At 38.9% G+C, this 21,138-nt stretch overlaps 1 protein-coding gene across 3 annotated transcripts in view; it reads right to left on the reverse strand.

The window, feature by feature from the left end:
• Positions 1 to 21,138, reverse strand: part of CTNNA2 (catenin alpha 2) — a 1,178,402-nt gene that overhangs the window by 776,140 nt on the left and 381,124 nt on the right. For all 3 annotated transcript variants that reach the window (XM_050752972.1, XM_050752976.1, XM_050752977.1), the window contains 2 exons: positions 9,655 to 9,774; positions 5,238 to 5,504 (listed from right to left, as the gene is read on the reverse strand). In XM_050752972.1, the coding sequence (XP_050608929.1) occupies positions 5,238 to 5,504; positions 9,655 to 9,774 (387 nt within the window). The remainder of the gene's footprint in view (positions 1 to 5,237; positions 5,505 to 9,654; positions 9,775 to 21,138) is intronic.

Below are 21,138 nucleotides of genomic sequence, written 5' to 3' on the forward strand. Positions count from 1 at the left end.
ATGGAACAGAAGAAAGACCTCAGAAATGACACCATATATCTACAACCATCTGATCTTTGACAAACCTGACAAAAACAAGCAATGGAGAAATAAGCTCCTATTCAATACATGGTGCTGGGAAAACTGGCTAGTCATATGCAGAAAACTAAAACTGGACCCCTTCCTTAAACCTTATGCTAAAACTAACTCAAGATGGATTAAAGACTTAAATGTAAAACCCAAAACCATAAAAACCCTTGAAGAAAACCTAGGCAATACCATTCGGGAAATAGGCATGGGCAAAGATTTCATGATGAAAACACCAAAAGCAATTGCAACAAAAGCCAAAATTGACAAATGGTGTCTAATTAAACTAAAGAGCTTCTACACAGCAAAAGAATCATCAGAATGAACAGGCAATCTACAGAATGTGAGAAAATTTTTGCAATCCACTCATCTGACAAAAGTCTAACATTCAGAATTGACAAGGAACTTAAATTTACAAAAACAAACAACCGCATCAAAAAATGGGCAAAGGATATGAACAGACACTTCTCAAAAGAAGATATTTACGGCCGGGCGCGGTGGCTCAAGCCTGTAATCCCAGCACTTTGGGAGGCCGAGACGGGTGGATCACGAGTTCAGGAGATCGAGACCATCCTGGCTAACACGGTGAAACCCCGTCTCTACTAAAATACAAAAAAAATTAGCCAGGCGAGGTGGCGGGCGCCTGTACTCCCAGCTACTTGGGAGGCTGAGGCAGGAGAATGGCGTGAACCCGGGAGGCGGGGCTTGCAGTGAGCTGAGATCCGGCCACTGCACTGCACTCCAGCCTGGGCAACAGAGCTAGACTCCGTCTCAAAAAAAAAAAAAAAAAAAAAAAAAAAAAAAAAAAAAAAAAGAAGATATTTACGTGGCCAATAAACATATGAGAAAAAGCTCAACATCACTGATCATTAGAGAAATGCAAATCAAAACCACAATGAGATACCATCTCAGGCCATTCAGAATGGCGATTATTAAAAAGTCAAGAATACATAGATGCTATAGATGCCATCGATGCTAGTAAGCCTGTGGAGAAACAGGAATGCTTTTACACTGTTGGGGGGAATGTAAATTAGTTCAACCATTGTGGAAGACAGTATGGCAATTCCTCACAGATCTGGAACCAGAAATACCTTTTGACCCAGCAATCCCATTACAGGGTATATACCCAAAGGAATATAAATCTTTCTACTATAAAGTCACATTCACACGTATGTTTACTGCAGCACTATTTACAATGGCAAAGTTATGGAACCAACCCAAATGCCTACCAATGATAGATTGGATAAAGAAAATGTGCTACATATACTCCATGGAATACTATGTAGCCATCAAAAGAAATGACATCATGTCCTTTGCAGGGACGTGGATGAAGCTGGAAGCCATCATACTCAGCAAACTAACACAGGAACAGAAAGCCAAACACCACGTGTTCTCATTCCTAAGTGGGAGCTGAGCAATGAGAACACATTGACACAGGGAGGGGAACAACACACACCAGGGCCTGCTGGGGGTGGGGACAAGGGGAGGGAACTTAGTGGATAGGTCAATAGGTGCAGCAAATCACCATGGCACATGTAAACCCAGATAACAAACCTGCACATTCTGCACATATATACCAGAACTTAAAGTTAAAAAAATCAATTTTAGGGCATACTAGCTATGCTGACTATGAAAATATATTTTGCATTTTTATGGTTCCTTTTACTTCAGCATTTCAAAGACATTAAACTTATTTAAATTTTCATTATATGAGAAAGGTATTATACAAAGTAACAGTAAGAGATTTTGCCAGAAAAGTAAGCAACAGGAAGTCTGAGTGAGTTTTTCACCCAATGAAATATCAATTTGTTTAATATCTGAGAATAGCATTTAGGACTCATGACAGATGTCCATGAATTCAAAATCAATTTCAAGTTAGCATGCCTGAGAAATTAAAAAAAAAAAAAAAAAACAGTATTCATCATATAGCTATGGAACAGAAATTTATAATTTAGTCACAAAAGAAAGAGAAATGGTATATTATTTTAATGAGAAAATTTCAAATATCATTAACTACTGTCTAGGTTTGCTGATGTCAGAAGTGATGGAAAATCTACAGCAGGTGAATCACATTATAGTCTGTAAATTCAATACTAATTTACTAGCATTACTACTTTTGAGAAAGTGCTGAAATTAAATTGCATTTATTAAATGACAATTGTTAGGGAACCACATCAAATGGGATTGGTCAAAACTGCAATTCAGACAGCTGCTCCACATTTTGACTTTTGTTGACCTCTAAGCAGTAAAATGTTGACCATTAGATAATGCTTTATGTAATTCTCATAGCTTGAGACACAGTATTCATTTAATAAGAATATATTACCTCATTAATATACTAAGCTAATATAAATATAATTTTTATTTATATAATATACTTAGTTAATATTATAAGTAATATAATTAGTTAATATAGAAGTTTAAAGTTAATAAAACATAGTGACTTATTTACCATATTATGCCTTATATTTTAATTTTTTCCAACTGTTTCAAATATATCATGTTTTATAAAAAACACCTTTGATGGTTATATTCATGTGTTAAATTTCCAAAGCCTTATTTGTCCAGCATGAGCAGATATCACTTTTCGGAAAAAAAAAAAAAAAAAAAACTTTGAACATTCAACATGTTGACATACTTTGCTAACAGATTTTCCCCACATGACCTCAAGTTTGATTTTTATGAATGAAAGCCTTTTGCACTGTTGCAGTGATGCATCAATTGTTACACTAATTGGGGATAAAAGGTCCTTTTAATGAAAATGGTCTGGAAACAAAAGGCAGCATGAGGAAGCAGAAGCTGTCACACTCTCGGACAGAAGGTGGCAGCAGCTGAAGGTCCTGAACTGTTCACAGGCCTTCTCCCTGTGCTTCATATTTTCACTCTTCACCAGCTCCTCACTTAGGTTTTGTTGTTTATTTTTGATAATAAAATAAATTATAACTAGAATAATGTAACTGTGTCAAAATCTGACTAAATAATCCATTCTTAACTAATTTTAATAAACACCAATTTATCAAATAATTTTGTATTTGAGATTGCTTATGATTTTTTATTGTTTTATGGACGAGTCCATTTGAGTTTCACTACACACCTTTAAAATTAATGTAGCATTATAATGTTTTAATATCTGTGTGTATGACCTGCTCATTTACTTTTCCCTGGAATATGGCCTCATTCATTCTTTATTCTAGGATATTTAAAAAAAAAAAAAAAAAAGACAAATAAAAAAAAAATCCTTTATCACTCCTCTGTCAAGTTCCAAAAGAATCTTCTTAGAATTTTATTGGGATTGCTTGAACATTATGAAAATTGATAGGATCAATAGTTCTACTCAAGATCATGATATCATTTACTGAGGAGTAAAACTTGTCCCTCAGTAAAGTAATATAATTTGAATTTTTAGGTCCTTCACATCTATATTAGACTTATTTCTAGCAGATATAAGAAAAAAATAAAATTAACTTTTAAAAAATCATTTGTTTTGTGAATAATATGTCTCTTTCCTCATTATTCTATCTTACATGATGAAAATTTAGAGAGTTTAGTATATTTATGTTATGCAAAATAAACATTATTCTGAACTCTCTCAATATTTTCTATGAATTTTTGGTTGCTTCCTGCAATTTTGTGAAGAAAATTACCTATTATTAAGTCTTCATTTCTGTAGCAAGTGCTTTAAATATATTATCATATTTAATCCTTACAATAAAAACCTTAGGAAATAATATATGGTGTGAGACACATATAACTAATTGTAAAAGTATGGGAAAGAGGAGAGACCACTGTGAAAACGGTAAGAGCTATCTGAATATGAAGTAGTAAAATTATTCCTCAATTATATCATCCATCTTCAAGCCTTGAACAATCATTGCTTTGCTTTTGGACTTTTTTACCAACCACTAACTAGTTATTTCTTGCCAAAAATTCACATGAACATATTCAAAAGCAAGCTCATCATCTTTCTTCACGACCCTTAAGTAACCTATTTTTCTTCTACGAATTCCTGTAACATTGTGTTTTATCAATTAAATGGTATTTAGTGCATTCTACTTCCCTCATCTCCCCTGCAGGATTATATAACACTGGAAAGTAGATGTTAATTATTTATAAATCTTTGTAGGCTTTCATTGATCATAAGATAAATAAATTGCAACTTCTCACAGGTCCTCTGGTCCGGGGGATGCAAGGGCTGTCATCCCGGAGTGCTGATGACATGTGTGCAACCTTCTCACTCACACTGACGCTTCACATATGGCTCAGCAGAGTGAATAATCCTCCTTGCTTCTTCCCTCACTTTGACACACCTCCCGAAACAGCCAGTGTAGAATGTAGGACTTTCACAGAACTAACACAGGCACTCCCCAGAGGGGCCGTTCTAAGGAAGACCAGGGTCCTGTGCGGGATCATAGGGCAATGGACTTTATCATTGATTTAAAATAAGAAATTGATGGCAGCTTTTCATCCAGGCACAACATAGAGGCAACATACATCTAGGCTGCCCATAACATGTACCCCTTTAATAATAAAGATGATCGCCAAATTATGAACTATCCCTAAAATAGCCTGTAAGGTATCTCATCCTTTACCTGGAAGGAATTGGGTACTCTTAAATACAGTTGTTTCTTTTTTTCTTCTTTTCTTTTCTTTTTTCTTTTTTCCCCCTCCCGCCCCACCAAACCCCCCCCAACCCCCCACCCCCGCACCGACGGCATTTCGCTGTTGTTGCCCAGGCTGGAGTGCAATGGCACGATCTCGGAGCACCACAACCTCCGCCTCCCGAGTTTAAGCGATTCTCCTGCCTCAGCCTCCCAAGTAGCTGGGATTACTGGCGTGCACCACCAGGCCCGGCTAATTTTTTATATTTTTAGTAGAGATGGGGTTTCTCCATGTTCGAACTCATGACCTCAGGTGATCCACCCACCTCGGCCTCCCTAAGTACTGGGATTACAGGCGGTGAGCCACTGCGGCCACATTTTCTTTAAAGACAAGTGATAATGGCTCAGCCAATATATTACAGACATGCATTATGTAGTTTATCTTACTATTAAAACCTCCAAAAGAGAAAAATCAATGTAAATTATTGCAGTGGCCCTTCATCCCCAACACACTTTTTTTTTTTCCGTCAGCACCAGCGCCCACCCCTCTGTGTACCTCACCAGGATGCTTACGTCAAACTCGTTAAGAGCTGCAGCCAGCTCGCCGATGCCCGTGTGGCCTTTGGCTTCGTCAGTGGGCGAGGTAGCTTGAGCAGCATTGGAGATGCCGGCGATGGCCTCCTGGACTTGTTTGAACACATAATCTCGGTTGGCTCTAGTAGCGGCAACATCTGGGTGGCGGAGAAATGCTTGAGAGGCAGTGTACAGCATTGTGGCATTCTTCTTCAGAGCCCCTCGGGCGGCTGCCATCTCATCTCGACAATGAGGATCCTTCAGCTCCTGTGTGTGTAACACATGAAAGTTGTCACACACATGAAATTTGCATGGAAATATTTGTAACAGAGCTTGGAGTCACAGACTCTTAGTAACACACTGAACTTCAGAAACCCTTGTGCTGTTTCTAGCTGCCAGGCCTTTGCATATACTGTTTTGTTTGTTTGTTTTATAGAGACAGAGTCTGGCTCTATCACCTAGGTTGGAGTACAGTGGTGTCATCAAAGCTCACTGCAACCTCCATCTCCTGGGCCCAAGTGATCCTCCTTCTTCATCCTCTTAAGTGGCTAGAACTACAGGTGCATGCTTCTACACCTGGCTAGCTAAAAAAAAAGAAAAAAAAAAAAAACAATTGTGGAAGTGGGGTCTGGCTATGTTGCCCAGGTGGGCCTTGAACGCCTGGCCTCAAGGAAATCTCCCACCTCTGCTTCCCAAAGTGCTGGAATTACAGCCATGAGTGACCACGACTGGCCTACTGTCCCTTTTATATGAAATGCCTGAGCTTTCCTCCTCTGCCCTACCCTTTCACCTGACAGGGCTCCACTAACTTGGCACATCCTCCACCCAACTTTCTAAGCTGTGTCCCCTTTTATCTGTTCCCACAAGACACTATTCCTCTCCTATCACTAACACTTATCCTACTTTACTGTATTATTTGAGCATATATTTTTCTTCTATAATGTGCCTCTAATGACAGCAGGGAGCCCTAGTTGTCTTATTCAGTGGCTCTTCAGTCATTAGCACAGTGGCTGACCTATAGGAGGCATTCAATAAAATATTGCTGAAAGAATATAAAAACCAAGCCACCAACAAGGTAAGCTGATTGCATGGGCCACAGAGTAAGTTATGAACAGAGAGAAAACCTGAAAACGTCAGTCTTCTGAGGCCCTACTTGCCTCCATATTCAATTACTGTTACAAACCTGGGAAACCAAACTTCTGATTTTTGCTCAGCACATCAATGTCCCTTCATTATCATTTTCAGAATAGGGTCCCTTCTTTGTTGTTGTTGACAGCCTCTAATGGCAGCTCATCATTAAGTTTAGAGAACAGAAAATAACAGGCCAAAGATGATTTGTTTTCCTCGTTTTGGATGACAAAATAATACCACTAGGGAGTCTCTTTATTTCCGTCTTTAAAGACTGTTGTTGAGAAAATGTTCACACAATTTTCAGAAATGTCAAAGTGGTGCTGCTCTCTGAGAGCCATGCAGGATTGCCAGCTGTGTATCTCTAGGAGAATATTCTTCCAGCTGGAAAACATCAGTAAAGGGTATTTGAACCACTGGGTTTCTCGTCCTATTTGCTCATTTGGCATATGATAGATGAATGACCTGGTAACAAGAAATTACATCTTCTGTTTTGTTGGTCAAAATAATTCTGAGACAAACACATTATATTTTATATCTATGATTTTCAAGAAAATTGGTAATAATGAACAATTTACTGAACCATCTTTTTTCCACTTTAAGCATTAAAAGATGGATGCTAGGTAACACAAACTCTAAATTGGGATTATTTAATTTGAGCCCCAGAGATGAAAATGGATAAACAGGTAACAAATATTTGAATGTATTCTCTATGCAGGGCAATGACTTGGGCACGAGAGGTAGGTTTCTCCTAAACAGTCATGAAAGCCTTTATTAATATCAGAACATCTGGTCCAGAAATTCCATTCCTGGGTATCTATACTACAAAAAAAAAAAAAAAAAAAAAAAAAAAAAAAAACCACAAAATGATAAAATAGATCTAAATACACAGTGAGAAATGCGGGTTGCACAAATCTCTCCATAAAGATACTTGAAGAAACATGTTTTAACCATAAGAAAAAAACTGTAAACAATCTAAATATTGAATTATCAAGAATTGGTTGGAAAAAAACTACTGAAACCTTCATATTGGAGCATGTGATGATTAAAATTAGTTTCTAAAAATTAATAACATGAATACTATTTATAAGATAAAAAGCAGAACACAATATGCATATTTGTATGCATAGTATGATTTTAAATACATTAAAATGTGAAGATAAATATCTGAAAGAAAATATAACAAAATATCAGCACCATATTATTTGTGGGTGGTAGGGTATGATGTGTTTTTCCCCCTTCTTTCTGTTCTACTGTTTTTCTAAATTTTCTTGAAAGAGCCTGAACTAACAATCAACTAAAAACAAAGTATTAATGAAGCAAAAATAAATAATGTAGGTATTTTCATATGAACATCATCTATATTCTCGTGGCTTTTAATGTCAGCTACATGCTGACGACCCACATTTCTATCTCCAGGCCACACTTCTATTTGATGTTTCAATGTGGATATCTCAAAATCAACATATCTGTGTTGGTTATTTTAGGTGACAACTTGACTGGATTGAGGAGTGTCTAGAAGGCTGATGAAGCATTATTTCGAATGTGTCACTGTGAGAATGTTTTAGGAGGCAACCAGCATGTGAGCCAGTGAATTAAATGGAGAAGCTTCACCCTCAATGTAGCTGGGCACCATCCAGTGGGCTGAGGGCAAAGATAGAACAAAAAGGTGGAGAAAGCATGAATTCATTCTCCGTCTCCCTTCCAGAGCAGAATGTCCTTCTCCTCCTGCCCTTGGACATCAGAACACCAGGTTCCTAGGCTTCTAGACTCTGGGGTCTGCACCAGTAGCCTCCTAGGCTCTCCATCTCTCACTATTCAGAGTAACTTTGCTCCTGTTTATATTACACGTTGGGCTACCATACAAGATTCCCTTCGAACAAGCAATTCTGCTGATAAAAACATATTTAAAAATAACCACATAAACTAAAATCACATTTATGTGCCTGTCTCACAAAGGACTAGCTCTTGGTTAAGTTCCTAATCCCAGCCTCCCTTAAGCCTGGCACAGAATGAACATTCAACAAATGTTTGTTGAGTGGAACTTTCCTGTTGGTTGGAGAGAAAGTTAGAGAAACTACGAATGGCCCAAAATGTTTTAAAAAATTCTGGAAGCAGTCGAGAGGATGGGTGAAAGGATTTTAGGAGATCCTTCTACATTTGGAAATATTTTTTCTATGGCCAAAGAATAAAAACCCACTCTGTGGGAACAAAATACTAAAGGTATCCAGTGAGCAAACAGAGCTAGCTAAAACTGACAAATCCCTAGGCAAAAGGGAGGCTGATATGGTCTGGCTCTGCATCCCCACCCATATCTCATTTTGAATTGTAACCCTCACATGTGGAGGGAGGGACCTATAATCCCCACGTGTGGAGGGAGGGAGGTGATTGGATCATAGGGGCGGTTTCCTCCATGCTGTTCTCGTGATAGTGAATGAGTTCCCACGGGGTCTGATGGTTTTATAAGGCAGTTTTCCCTGCTCTTGCTCACTCTCTCCTGCTGCCTTGTGAAGAAGGTGCCTACCTCCCTTTCCGCCATGATTGTAAGTTTCCTGAGGCCTCCCCAGCCATGTGGAACTGTGGGTCAATTAAATCTCCTTTCTTTGTAAATTACCCAGTCTCAGGGCAGTTCTTTGTAACAGCATGAGAAAGAACTAATACTGAGCCTGAGGAGATCCCAGGTCACACAGCATCATCAGAGTGACTCATGCTCGCCTGAGCTCTTCTCACCCCTTTTTCCCTTCCTCCCTTTCCCTGCTCCCCTCCCCTTTTCCCCCTGTTCTCTCTCTCTTTCTCCATCCCCCTCCATGCCTTTCCTCTCATTTTGTTCGTTTTCTTCTTCTCGTTCATAAAAATTTCACCCCACATACTACATATCCTGGGAGTGCATACGTGTGGTGGTGTTCACAAGACTAGGAGACAAAAAGTGAGAGCAAAGGGTAACATCCAGAGACTGACCACAGCACCACCCCACAGTTTAATAATTTTTATTTGACGTCAGAGCTGTGTTCCTACAGTGGATAGATTAGAGTGTAGTAGGGCTAGCAGACTGGGTCCCACCAGTGAAGCAAGTAATCTGTGGCCTGCATATAGGTGGGGGCCAGAGATTGGTCCAGAGCCCACCATGGCATCACAACTGGCCCCTGAAGGAAACAGTCTTTGTCATCACAGGTTCTTAGGGCATTTGATAGCAAGCAGACGCAGGTGATCCATTGTTCAGGCCTATAAAGCTACGGGGTTATGTAAACTCACCCATTTTCTCCCCTAGCATTTCCAAAATCTTTCCCACCTGTTGTCTTCTTGCTGCTACATAGTTAAGTTTCACCATCTCTTTTCCAAACTCTTTAAAACGGTTTGCAAGGTCTTGCTCATTTGTAGCATTTTTGACAGCTTCTAGGGCCTCTTCCACCTACAGTGGTGAAAAACAACATACTTATTAGTGGATAGTATTTAAATATTATTCAACATGTTAGAAATGGAATTTGCACCCAAAAAATCTAAAACACTAGTATGTGTTAACATGTAAATGAAAAAATAGGAGAAGAGTTCCCCTAACAATCGTGTAGTTAGATTAAATAGTTGTTCAAGACTTAAAAAATATTTTGTATACAAAAGAAAATAATTGCTGAGCTCCTGGTGCATATAAAATCCTGTATTATATTTTATTAAAGTATGGTTTGGAAAGAATATCAACCTTTAAGTAGAAACACTAAGGAAAATATATTTGAGAAAAAATACTGAAGTTTAGAAAAAAGTCTAGAAGCCTTCAGAAGAGAAAATGGTTTACAAACAAAAGACTGGAGAAATTCCTGAGCTGCTAAAAATTTAGGACAGCATGAATCTGCAACCAATGTTGACAACATCTCTAGGACTGGGACTAAAGGGATTATCTTTTTTTTTTTTTTTTTTTGAGACAGAGTCTTGCTCTGTCGCCCAGGCTAGAGTGCAGTGGCACAATCTCAACTCACTGCAAGCTCCGCCTCCTGGATTCAAGCCATTCTCCTGCCTCAGCCTCCCTAGTAGCTGGGACTACAGGTGTCCACCACCATGCCTGGCTAAATTTTTTTTTTTTTTTTTTTTTTTTTTGTATTTTTAGTAGAGACGGGGTTTCACCATGTTAGCCAGGATGGTCTTGATCTCCTGACCTCGTGATCCACCCACCTCGGCCTCCCAAAGTGCTGGGATTACAGATGTGAGCCACCGCGCCCAGCCTAAAGGGATTATAGTTTTAAGCTGAGTTTATACCTCTCCATCCAATGGAAAGAGGAAATATTGTTTCCTTGAAAGCAAGTGAATTTGAAGTTTTGTTGCTACCTGACTGACAGGGACTTAGCGGACTCCTTCACCACAATATCTTAATTTTAGCTAATTGTATCCACAGATGGAATAACTTAAAGGTTTACCGATTGTGGATTTTTTCACACCATATTGAAGTTAAGATCATTGTGGAGAGGAGAAAAATACTTCTCAAAACTTAAATTATTTATAAAGGAATTTTGATGCTATACCACTAAGGTGGTGTCAATTGGAGTGGAATGGGGGTGGACAGGATGATGGCAAGCACACTGCCCTACCAATGTGCCATGCTTCCAAATTCCCACAAACTGTCTCCCTGAACTTTTCCATAGTAGCATTGGACCTGAATTGTGAATTCCATCAAAATTCCTTTATAAATAAGTTAAGTTTTGAGAAGTATTATTCTCCCCTCCACAATGATCTTAACTTCAATATGGTGTGAAAAATTCCACAATCGGTAAACCTTTAAGTTATCCCATCTGTGGATACAATTAACTAAAATTAAGATATTGTGGTGAAGGAGTCCGCTAAGTGCCTGTCAGTCAGGTAGCATCTTTATAGAAATAATTTCATCAGTGGAAATAGCCAAGAACACGGTCCTGAGTGAATAAAGCACAAGACAGACATGTTTTTGGAAAATCAACTGTTCTTAAACATGAAGGCAGTCTGATAGAGGCCCCCAACTAGTTCCATTTCCTGAGAGAGGAATGGAGTGCTAAGGCAGCTTTGAAAGAAAGAGGAATGAGAAATGCAGGAAATACTTGGGCAGCATTCAGATAGACTCTTGCTTAATTTGGGGCAAATTAAAGGGCATTATACAGATAGTGCATTGTTTGACAATTCTGAAACACAAATGACAACTACAATGGCTGAAAATAGCCATAGATTATATTAACTCAAATCTGAACTTAATTGAGGCTTGACACAATCACAAAGGTGGCTAATTTCACTTCCTTATCAAGTGCACTAAGCAAAGGAAAAGAATATGTATCTAAGCCAGTAATAATGAATATCATCAAGTCTTTTGTCCCAGAGATATGTAATACCATTCAATTTACCAAATAGGCTAACTCCTTTAGTAAGGAAAGAGTGGTAGCAAGCAAAGGAAGTAATTTGGAATGATACTGGTGGCGGGGGTTGAGAGGGAGGTTAATCTAGATGCCACATAATGCTTATGTGCTGGATTGGGAAATTTAAGTTTCCATTCTCAATTTCTATGGAAAGCATGCATCTTCTTTTTTTTATAATTATAAAAATATGAAATGATGATATAACTCCTCAATGTTAGTCATTCTCAATTCCTATTAGGCTCTAATAGTGCTCATGTGAAAAAGGAAGTACAGTTGAAAAAGGAACTGTCATGTGTTTGGTTTTTTAGGCACTCAAGTCAAATTATATTTTATGGTATGGAAAGGCAGTTTTAAAACATTTTTATAGTTTAATGAGAATCTCGTACCTCAAATCTTTGAAACACCAAAATCAATGGTGTTGTACATTCTAATAGATTTATAATCATCTTAACTTGGCTATCAACAGCATCATTGAAAGGACAGTTCTTGGCAGCTAATTTGTTCCTGCTGCTTATTTGAGATGTAAATCTCTTCTCGGGACATAAAAACTGGTTTCAGGGAAGAGCAAAATAATTATCTCAGAGGGAGCTAAATTCTGGATTTGTTTTCTAATATATATAAAACAGGCTTCTTATCGGCTGTTAGACCAATTTGGAATATTTATTTTACGGTGTTACACATAACTTATTTTCTCAGTGGTTTTCTCTGAAGAATCTAGATGCCAGTTTTAACTTGTTCTTATAATTCAATAAAATATTTCTCCAAAGAAACACCAAGCAAGAATGGGTCTTTCCGTGTAAAGGTAAACTTAGTTAGATGTAGAGTTTGAATCCAGAAGGATCTAAGAAGTCTAAAAGTTCTCATAAAGAATCATGGGGGCAGAATCTGTCCAAGGTCCCACAGAAATAAAGGAAATGGAACCAAAGTCTGGAATATGGGCACACACTGCTAGTAGACAGATGAGAGATGGAGATGGATGGATGGATGGATGGATGGATGGATGGATGGATGGACAGATGGACAGATAAGATAGACAGATTAGATAGATAGATGATTGATAGGTGATAGATAGAATATTGAAGGGACATAGAAAAAGAAGAAGAAACAAGTTTAGTGAACAGACACTATTGACAATTCAAAATTAATATAAACATTAAGTCTTTATTTTTGAACAGTCAAGGATTTTGAACAGTCAAGGATCTTTTGTTCTTTCCGGGCAGCTAGAGAAAGAAAATTGACTCCTATGGGCCAAACACATACCTTGCTCTCAAACATTAACTGTTCATGGAGGAGTGAAAGACTGCCAGTTGAACAAAGAGCAGAAGATACAGAAGAAGAGCAGGGGACACTTTAACCAAGATACACCTGTGTGGGACCCAGCATGAAGAATGTTAAGTACAACTGTGTGATCAGATTGGTTTGGATTTGAATCCCAACGATGTCCTTGGCAAGCTCTGTGATCCAGGGCAAGCTACTTCACCTCTCCAATCCTCACATCTTCATTAATAAAATGAGGATAATAATGTCTACACACTATGCACAGGTTTTGTGAGAATTAAAGGAGATAATAAATGCAAAATATCAAATGCTTAGCAAAATGTACGGCAAGTATGAGGGGCTCATTAAATAGAGATACCAACTTGCTGCATGGGGGAAAAATGCCTTAATAATTTTGAAGATGAAAATTTCTGTCTTACTCTTGCAAAGTCTGCAGATGACAGGGGCGCTGGGAGGACTAGAAAGAAAGCTGCAGAGAAACTACAGGCAGTGGGCTGCCTAGTGATGGCTCTAAGAAGGACACTGGTGTCAACGGCTGAGCCCTTTGATAAGGGGGAAGTTTGGAAGACTCTTATGTCCTGGATTGGGAAATGATTTCTAATGAGCTGACATAAAGGGATCGCTCAGAGGCAGCTGTCATACCCTTTCCCGTTAAACATGCCCTCTTGATCTTGGACATTACAGCCAGCCATTCTTCTCCCACTGACCAGGCTGGGCTTATAAACACCAAAGCCAGAACTCTTTGCTGAACCATATATTTTTGTCCTTAATATTTATAACCAGTGAATAGATAAAGCTGAAAAGACTGACACTTCTAGAAAAGACACTAACCCACTAAAACCCAATTTAGTGGGTTAAGAAATTGTTTTCAGAACTTGTCACTTACGACTCTTAAAATCTTGGCCTTCTCACAGGCCTGTTCAAAATAGCCTGTACTCCCATTCCTAAAGCAAGCCTGTCCCTATTATTTAGTCTAGAACTGTGTCATATTGTTTGAGATAGTTAGTAAATCAATGTCTAATTTTCCTGGTTGAAACTTTACTTATTTACTTCAATATAAAAAAGCAGCCCTATAATTTATTTATTCATTAAGTATTTATGCAGAATCTACCATGAGGTCGGCATCTGGGGATGGGATAGTGTGGAACTGAGTCGTCTGATACATCCCCGCCCGCACTGTGTGTTCCGGTTCCCTGTAGAAAATTGCTAGCCATTCCATTACTAGAAATCGTTTTTGCTATGATAACCATTTCTGTTTGGACAGACTGACCCCATTCCAGGGTTTTACTATTGATACCTAAGTTGACTGGATTTTAAGTGACACTGACAAAACTATTTAATGGATCATATGTAAATCTCTTGTTAGAGTCTACTTTTACAGGGAAATTAAAAAATCTCTATCTTGGAAAAGGAGTTGGCCAAATGCATGAAAGAATGAATGCATGTAAGACCCACCATCTAACTACTGTACTTTTTTAATCATATACTCTGGTATGGCCATTGGTGTCTCAGCATTATCATACTTTATATTTCTGCCCCATAAGGATACATTGGTCTTCTTGATTAAATTGTGTCTTTCCTTGTCAACAAGGGAAGAAAAAAATGATTTCATCAAAAGCAAAGAACGATCACATGCTAGCGTCACTGATGTTTAAAGTGTCTTGTTAAACAAAGTACAATTTAGTTTATTATATATTTCCGAAGTTATTTTCAGTTTGTGCAAAAAACAGACCCCAGTGTCACTGAGTTCTTATGATATACAAGACAGTGTTCTAAATGGCTTACATCTATCTTATTTAGTCCCAAAAAACAGCTCTTCGAATTTGATACTTTTCTTATTCCCATATGCTTATCCAGTAGAGACTGAAATCAGAGCAGAGGAGTTGTATAACCTGTCAGAAGTCTCACAGCAAGTAAGTATAGGAGCCTGGATTTGAGCCCAGGTAGTTTGCTCCAGAGCCCATACTCAATTTCTGAGCTATGCTGCATTGATTTTTCAGAAAGAGTGAGTTTCTAAAGCCTTGCCCCATATGATTAGTCTCCAGGTTCTATTCACTCTACCTCTATATCCTGAGTATCTGTAAAATCTACCTCTTTTTCACAATATGCACTGCCATTGCCTTAACCAGCTTTTCATTCATTAACGGGCATGGATAACTTCAATAGTCTCTTTATGTGTCCCTCTTCTAACTCCTTCTCCACGCTGCTACCGAAATTACTTTTCTAAATCACTAAGCTGAATCAAATTCTTAGCACTACTCAATGGCTCCCCGTAATCTATACATAGAGTGCAAACTAATTATCATGTTATCCAAGACCCTCCATAGCCTGGATCTCTCTGTTTAACTTGTTATTGCCTCTCCCCACCTTGCCCACTATGCTTCAACAATAGAATCACTGGTGTTTCAAACACTCCAAGACTCCTCTCTTAATCTCATGCCTTTATTCTTTCCTTGCTTCATAAAGCTCTCTGTAGTTGAAATCTGTTGCCTAATCTGAATCTGTTATCTCCCTTCTTATGGAAATAGAACCCTATTTTCCTTCAGTAACATGCTCTTTTCCTGCATAGGCTATTAAATCCAAATTTACCTTTTCTGCTTGTGCTGTGCAAATATAGATGGGCCCCTGAAATATTACTCCTTTCCCAGCTGGTCTGATGTTAAGCTTTGTCAGTGGCAAGTGTTGCGTAGATGCTGCCAGAGGAAAGGGTTTGGTTCCTGGTTCTGGTGTGCTCCTTCAACAGGCTCCTGCAGCAGGGGAAGCTTCTCCAGCACCAGGCGGCCAGCGGCTTCCCCTCAGTATGCCCCGCTGGGCAATTCTGTAGCAGAATGTCTCCAGTGAGACACCCTTCCATGAGCAGCTTTCCTCAGCAATTCAAAGGGCAGATTTCTAGCAAGCTCCATTATACTGTGTGGCACCTTAGTGACTCCTTTGTCATCAAGTGACAAAAGGCCACACCCTCCGACAACAACTGGATCTCAGGCTTGGTAGGGTGGGGTCCTCCCTAGACTGCCCTATGCCAGCCCCAGGAGTAGCAGCGTCTCCTCATATCTGCCATTCCCATAGTCCTTAGCGTTCTCGTCATTTCTTATAAGCTAATCCCTTGTTATTACAAACTGCTATTAGAGTTAAGAATTATTTAAATGTTCCCTGTTTAAATGACTGCGTGGTTGTGTTCTCATCATTGGACAGAATGATTCATCCCCCAACTCTTCGGTGGGGCCAACTCTTTCCAGTTATCCCCAACTTTCAGCCCCCAGGTTGGACTTGAGACTCTGACTTATTGAATCTAGGCCCAGCCATAGGTTCGAGGAGAGGCAAACCTCATTTAGTTCAATGAGACTCAATCTTGAGACCTCCCTCTCCCAACCACATCATCCTTTCTCATATTATCCTAAATTGTGCAGCAATACAATATGGTTAAACTGATCCCATTTCCAGCTTGGGGTGAGCAAAGAGCAGGAGTCCTGACCATGTTAACTAAGAAACAGTCAAATAATTAACTCAGAGATATGCACATGACTGAGAGATCAACTGTGCCTAATAAGATTGTAGAACTTTTTTTTTTTTTAGAGCTATCAGGAAAGAGAATTTCCTCTTTTGTGCTATCTTTACTCTAAGATCATGCAACATTCAAAACGGTTGGCAAGTGCTTTGAGACTATGAAGCCCCCTATAAGGGGCTACAGAGAACAGAGTCCTCAGTGAGGAGGAAAAAAAAGAAAAACCTGGTCTTTGTCATGCTTTTGCATCTTGATCAAGCTTTGCCTGAAGCTGTTACCTCTGGACTTTTAATTTGGTGAGCCAAAATATTCCCTTTTCAAAAAACTAGGTAGAATTAGGTTTTCTGTTATTTACGAAAGAAAGCATCATAATTATATGTTCCTTCTGGGTGAGACTACAGCAATATGCACCCTTTCCTAACATGCATTGCACTCTATGCTAATATCCTAATGTCTCCCCAGTAGCCTGTAAGGTTTTGAAGGCAGGAGCCTAGTCTTATTCACCCTTGAAGTAATACATCTTGGCACAGTGTTTTGCCTATGGTCAGCACCTAATAAGTAGTTCTTAAACGTATAATTGAATAACTAAATAAATTATGAACAATGCAGCTGCATGAAGCTAATATCATGATAGCTATGACAGAAAAGATATGCTAAAAACCTGGGCCATATTTTCTGCATTTATAATGAGGGACAAGACTATTTTATAATACCAATTGACTGTTGTTATTCAAACACAAGAGCCACATTAGAACTTCAGGACTAAACAGCAGACTTGAGAAATAATACACTACTGAGGCTGCATGAGGCTATTTGATGCTAAACTCACAAAGTGACAGTTAATGTTAAGATCATCATGTCTCACCAATGCCCCCCTCCGCCCACCACATTAGAACAGCAGCAATATATTTGACCTCTGGTAGCCACTAAGGAAATTCGACTTCTTGAGAAGCTAAGGGTTGCTATTTTCTATCTTGCTATTCCATTTTCTAGAGAGAAATTATCAAATATTGAAGAACATCATTATCCCAGGATCTAGCCTGAGGATAGAAAGAAGGTGATTGTTTTCTCTGACATACACATCTAGATGAGTTTATGTGTCATGCTATCGCTCATGCTAATAATTGACAATATAATCTGATTACATTAGTTCAGAGCCCGGGGAAAATAAATGTCCCTCTTCATGATCACTGATTGACATGCAGCGTTCCTTTAAAATTCCAGGATGCCACATATCAACTTAACACACTGACAATGTGAACTGATTGCAGGATATTCCAGGTATCTGGCTAGGAAATCATTTGCCAGCAGCCTCAACAATAAAATTGATTATAATTCAGTATTTTTAATTGATGTTTGAAATGTAAATGATTACTTTAGCTTTACTCAGGAGCATTAAATTCTCGCTTGGGCACTAGAACTCTAAGTCACCTACTGTTCTATCACTATCCTCCTGAATTTAAAATAACAGCAGCAGCAAAAGCCTTTTGCAGTCATGTGAATCTTTAATATAATATACTCAAAGAGAACTCAATATTAAAGTACCACAAATACTTGCATGATAGCACAAGTAGCAAACAAGTAGCATAACTTGAGCACTAAGATAACTATGTGTTATCTGAGAAGAACTTCTCAGTAGCCATATACATTTAAGTTTCTAAACATAATTGTCAAGTAGCAAAATGCAGAGACCTACACACTGCCAAGCCACATGACCTTGGCAGGGCTCCTAATCCGTCACTCATTTTTAGAGGCTGAACAACATTTGCCCATGATTACTTAAGTGACTATTCTTCATCAACCTGGAGAACTGCTAATGAAAAAACATGAATATAAGTTGCTGCGAAAAAAGGTAATTCTCTCCATGTTCCTCCAAGTTACTCAGAGATGAGAAAAATTAACATCTGGAAAGAATGCAAATAAAACTTTGACATATGGCCTAAAAGATAAAAAGATAAAAAGTAGAATATTCTGTGTAACACTTAAAGGTAAAAGAGATATGTAGCAGTTAACACAGCAGGAGGCTGTAGTCTCACTACAGGGTATTACTCAATCTGAACCCTACTAGAAAACCAGAGTCACTACTTTACTCTTATGAGAAAGCAACCGTCACTCTTTTCTTTCTCATCTATGTTTTACCATCCAGGTGGTAAAGAAACTCATTCTTTATTTAAAAAATCCTTGAGAAAGGTGTAAATGTTTTCTAACTTACTTCATCAAAACACGTAAAGATATTTGATATGTTCTTCATCCTGCGTTACAGAAAAACAAATAAATAGAAGCTTGCAGACAATACATTTCTTTATCAGTCCTGAGAAGATACGCTTCTGCGCAAAAGAACTGACAAACTACTGAGTAGAACTATGTGCTACGTTTGTTTGCAATGAATTACTGACATACTCTCTTTTTTTTTTTGGCGGGGGAGGTGGGTAGGGGCAAGAGCTCATCAGAGAAAACACCTGACAGCACCAGGAACTGTAGTTCCTCATTTGCTCCACAAGATAGCAACATTCCACCACAGCTGTTTGCTACAGACGCTGCGCTTTAAGTAGAACAAATGTGTTATTTAGTCTACAATCATTTTTAATTTTACTACTGACAGTCTGACAGGACTACTTAATATTGCCAGGTTGACCTTTCCATGATTTTGTGCTAAATCTTTTTTTTTTTTAACTTCCCTTACTCGGCTCTGTGGAGAAGAGATTGCAATTGATTCCCCATTACATTAGGCTTCTGTGATCTGATGAGCCAATGGCACTGGTCAAAACAGGTGGGCTGAGAGGCAGGACTGCAGGAGGCAACTGGTACCACACGTGGCGTCATGGCCCTGGATTTATCACTCTTTTCGAGTGTGGAGTGTAGGCAGTTCAGCAAGGATATTCAGCCCATCATCACTCCCTGACAGTTGCTGACAGGGCCTTCCACAGCACAGCAAACAATGACATGTGAGATGGAAGGTTAATTTTTTTAGGTTCAGTCCTATTATTTCCTTGCTGGGGTAAAGGAAGATTGTCCTTCTGTGGAAAGACTTATCTTAAAATATTGCCTTTGAAGACTAACTAGGCTGTAAGGGAAAGATAACAAAACCTTTCTTCCAATATGCTTGAGAAGTAAGTTTTGTGTAACTGAAAAGATGCATATAACAGAGATGGCCTGGAGGAACGGCAGCCAGTATGGCAGCCTACAAGTGGTTCCAGTGATCTTACACTCCCTACTCAGCTGCCATTGACGGGACACTCACTTTGTGCCATTCTCTGGGATAAGTGCTTCATAGGAATCATCCCCATTCAAACCTCCCCACCACCCTGAAGGCTGCACTGCCATTAGCCCCACTTTAACAGATGAGATATCTCAGATTTACCTGGTAGGTTGCCACACAGATGGTAAGTGATACCAAACCAAGATTAAACCCAGTTAGTCTGACTCCAGCAGCTAAATAGTTAATTATAGTACTGTACTGCCCTTCAACAGCCTCTGAAATAGGTAAAGTCTCTCCTCAAACTGCTCACCTCATCCAATTTCAAGAGCCTTTCCTGGCTTTGCAGAACCCATTCCCTGAAAAATTCCTAAGAAAAAACAAAACGAACAAACAAACAAAACTTCCAAGCAGTTTCTTGGTGTCCCTTGCTCCTCAGGAACCTGTATACAAGCCATAAAGAGATATGCTTCCTTTATGTCTATGACCTCGGAACTCAGACTGCAGGTGTTGGAATTTGAGGCCTTTCATATTTTTCCAGAATTTATATAAAACTTGGAAATCTAGGCTACTTTATTGGGGCCAGCTTGTGTAGAAGATCCTGCCCAAGGTTTTTTGACAGAGAATAGTTATGATTTAAGTAATTTCTTGGTGATTCCTCCTACTGAACAAACCTGAGCTCAATGGTGAGGTGAGAACAGGCTCTCGTTATTCATTTCCTATCTTCCCTGGCCCCTCCTCATAACCTGCTTTCACTGATAAAGAAAACAAGACAGGAAGATTGGCTGATAGGAAACATGATAATCCAGGAATGCCCAGGACAGTAGGGGAACCAACAAGCAATTGGTTGGTTCTCCAAAAAGGAAAATGTGGCTTGCATCTCATCATCTAAGAACCCTGCGATCAGTCCAGAGTTGGTGCCAATTGTTCAGGAATCATATTTCAATGAGGGTATGGTATAGGGATTCTCTAAGCAGAGGCCATATTGCCAAGCAGCTAAGTTACATCATCTTTGTTAAAGTGTTGAACCATCCTTGTTGCAACTAGATACCAATCAGCAAATAGGAAAACAGAAAAAGGACCAGTAGTTAAGGACTGGGGAGGTAGCCTTAATCACTATTCCATTAAAATTTGTGATGAGAGCAGGGCTTCACTTCTATTACGAAACAAAAGAATTAAAAGAAACCATGAAAAGCAAGGCACATATAATGGTGTTCTATGGGTTAGTGGGACAAGCATGTGTCCACCCAGAGAACCAATCCAGATATTTTTAGATGCCAGGCTTGGTGAAACCAGATTGACTTTAGCCATGGGAAATGTGGATGGGGCCCCTTTTCATTGCCAATATACGGTTCAAACTCCATATATCTACAGGAGAGCAAGGCTAGAGTAGATAGCAAAATATATTCAACATGTAATCCACAGTAAGCT

The sequence above is a fragment of the Macaca thibetana genome, chromosome 13 (assembly GCF_024542745.1).
Source record: "Macaca thibetana thibetana isolate TM-01 chromosome 13, ASM2454274v1, whole genome shotgun sequence".
In the NCBI taxonomy this organism is placed as follows: Eukaryota; Metazoa; Chordata; class Mammalia; order Primates; family Cercopithecidae; genus Macaca; species Macaca thibetana.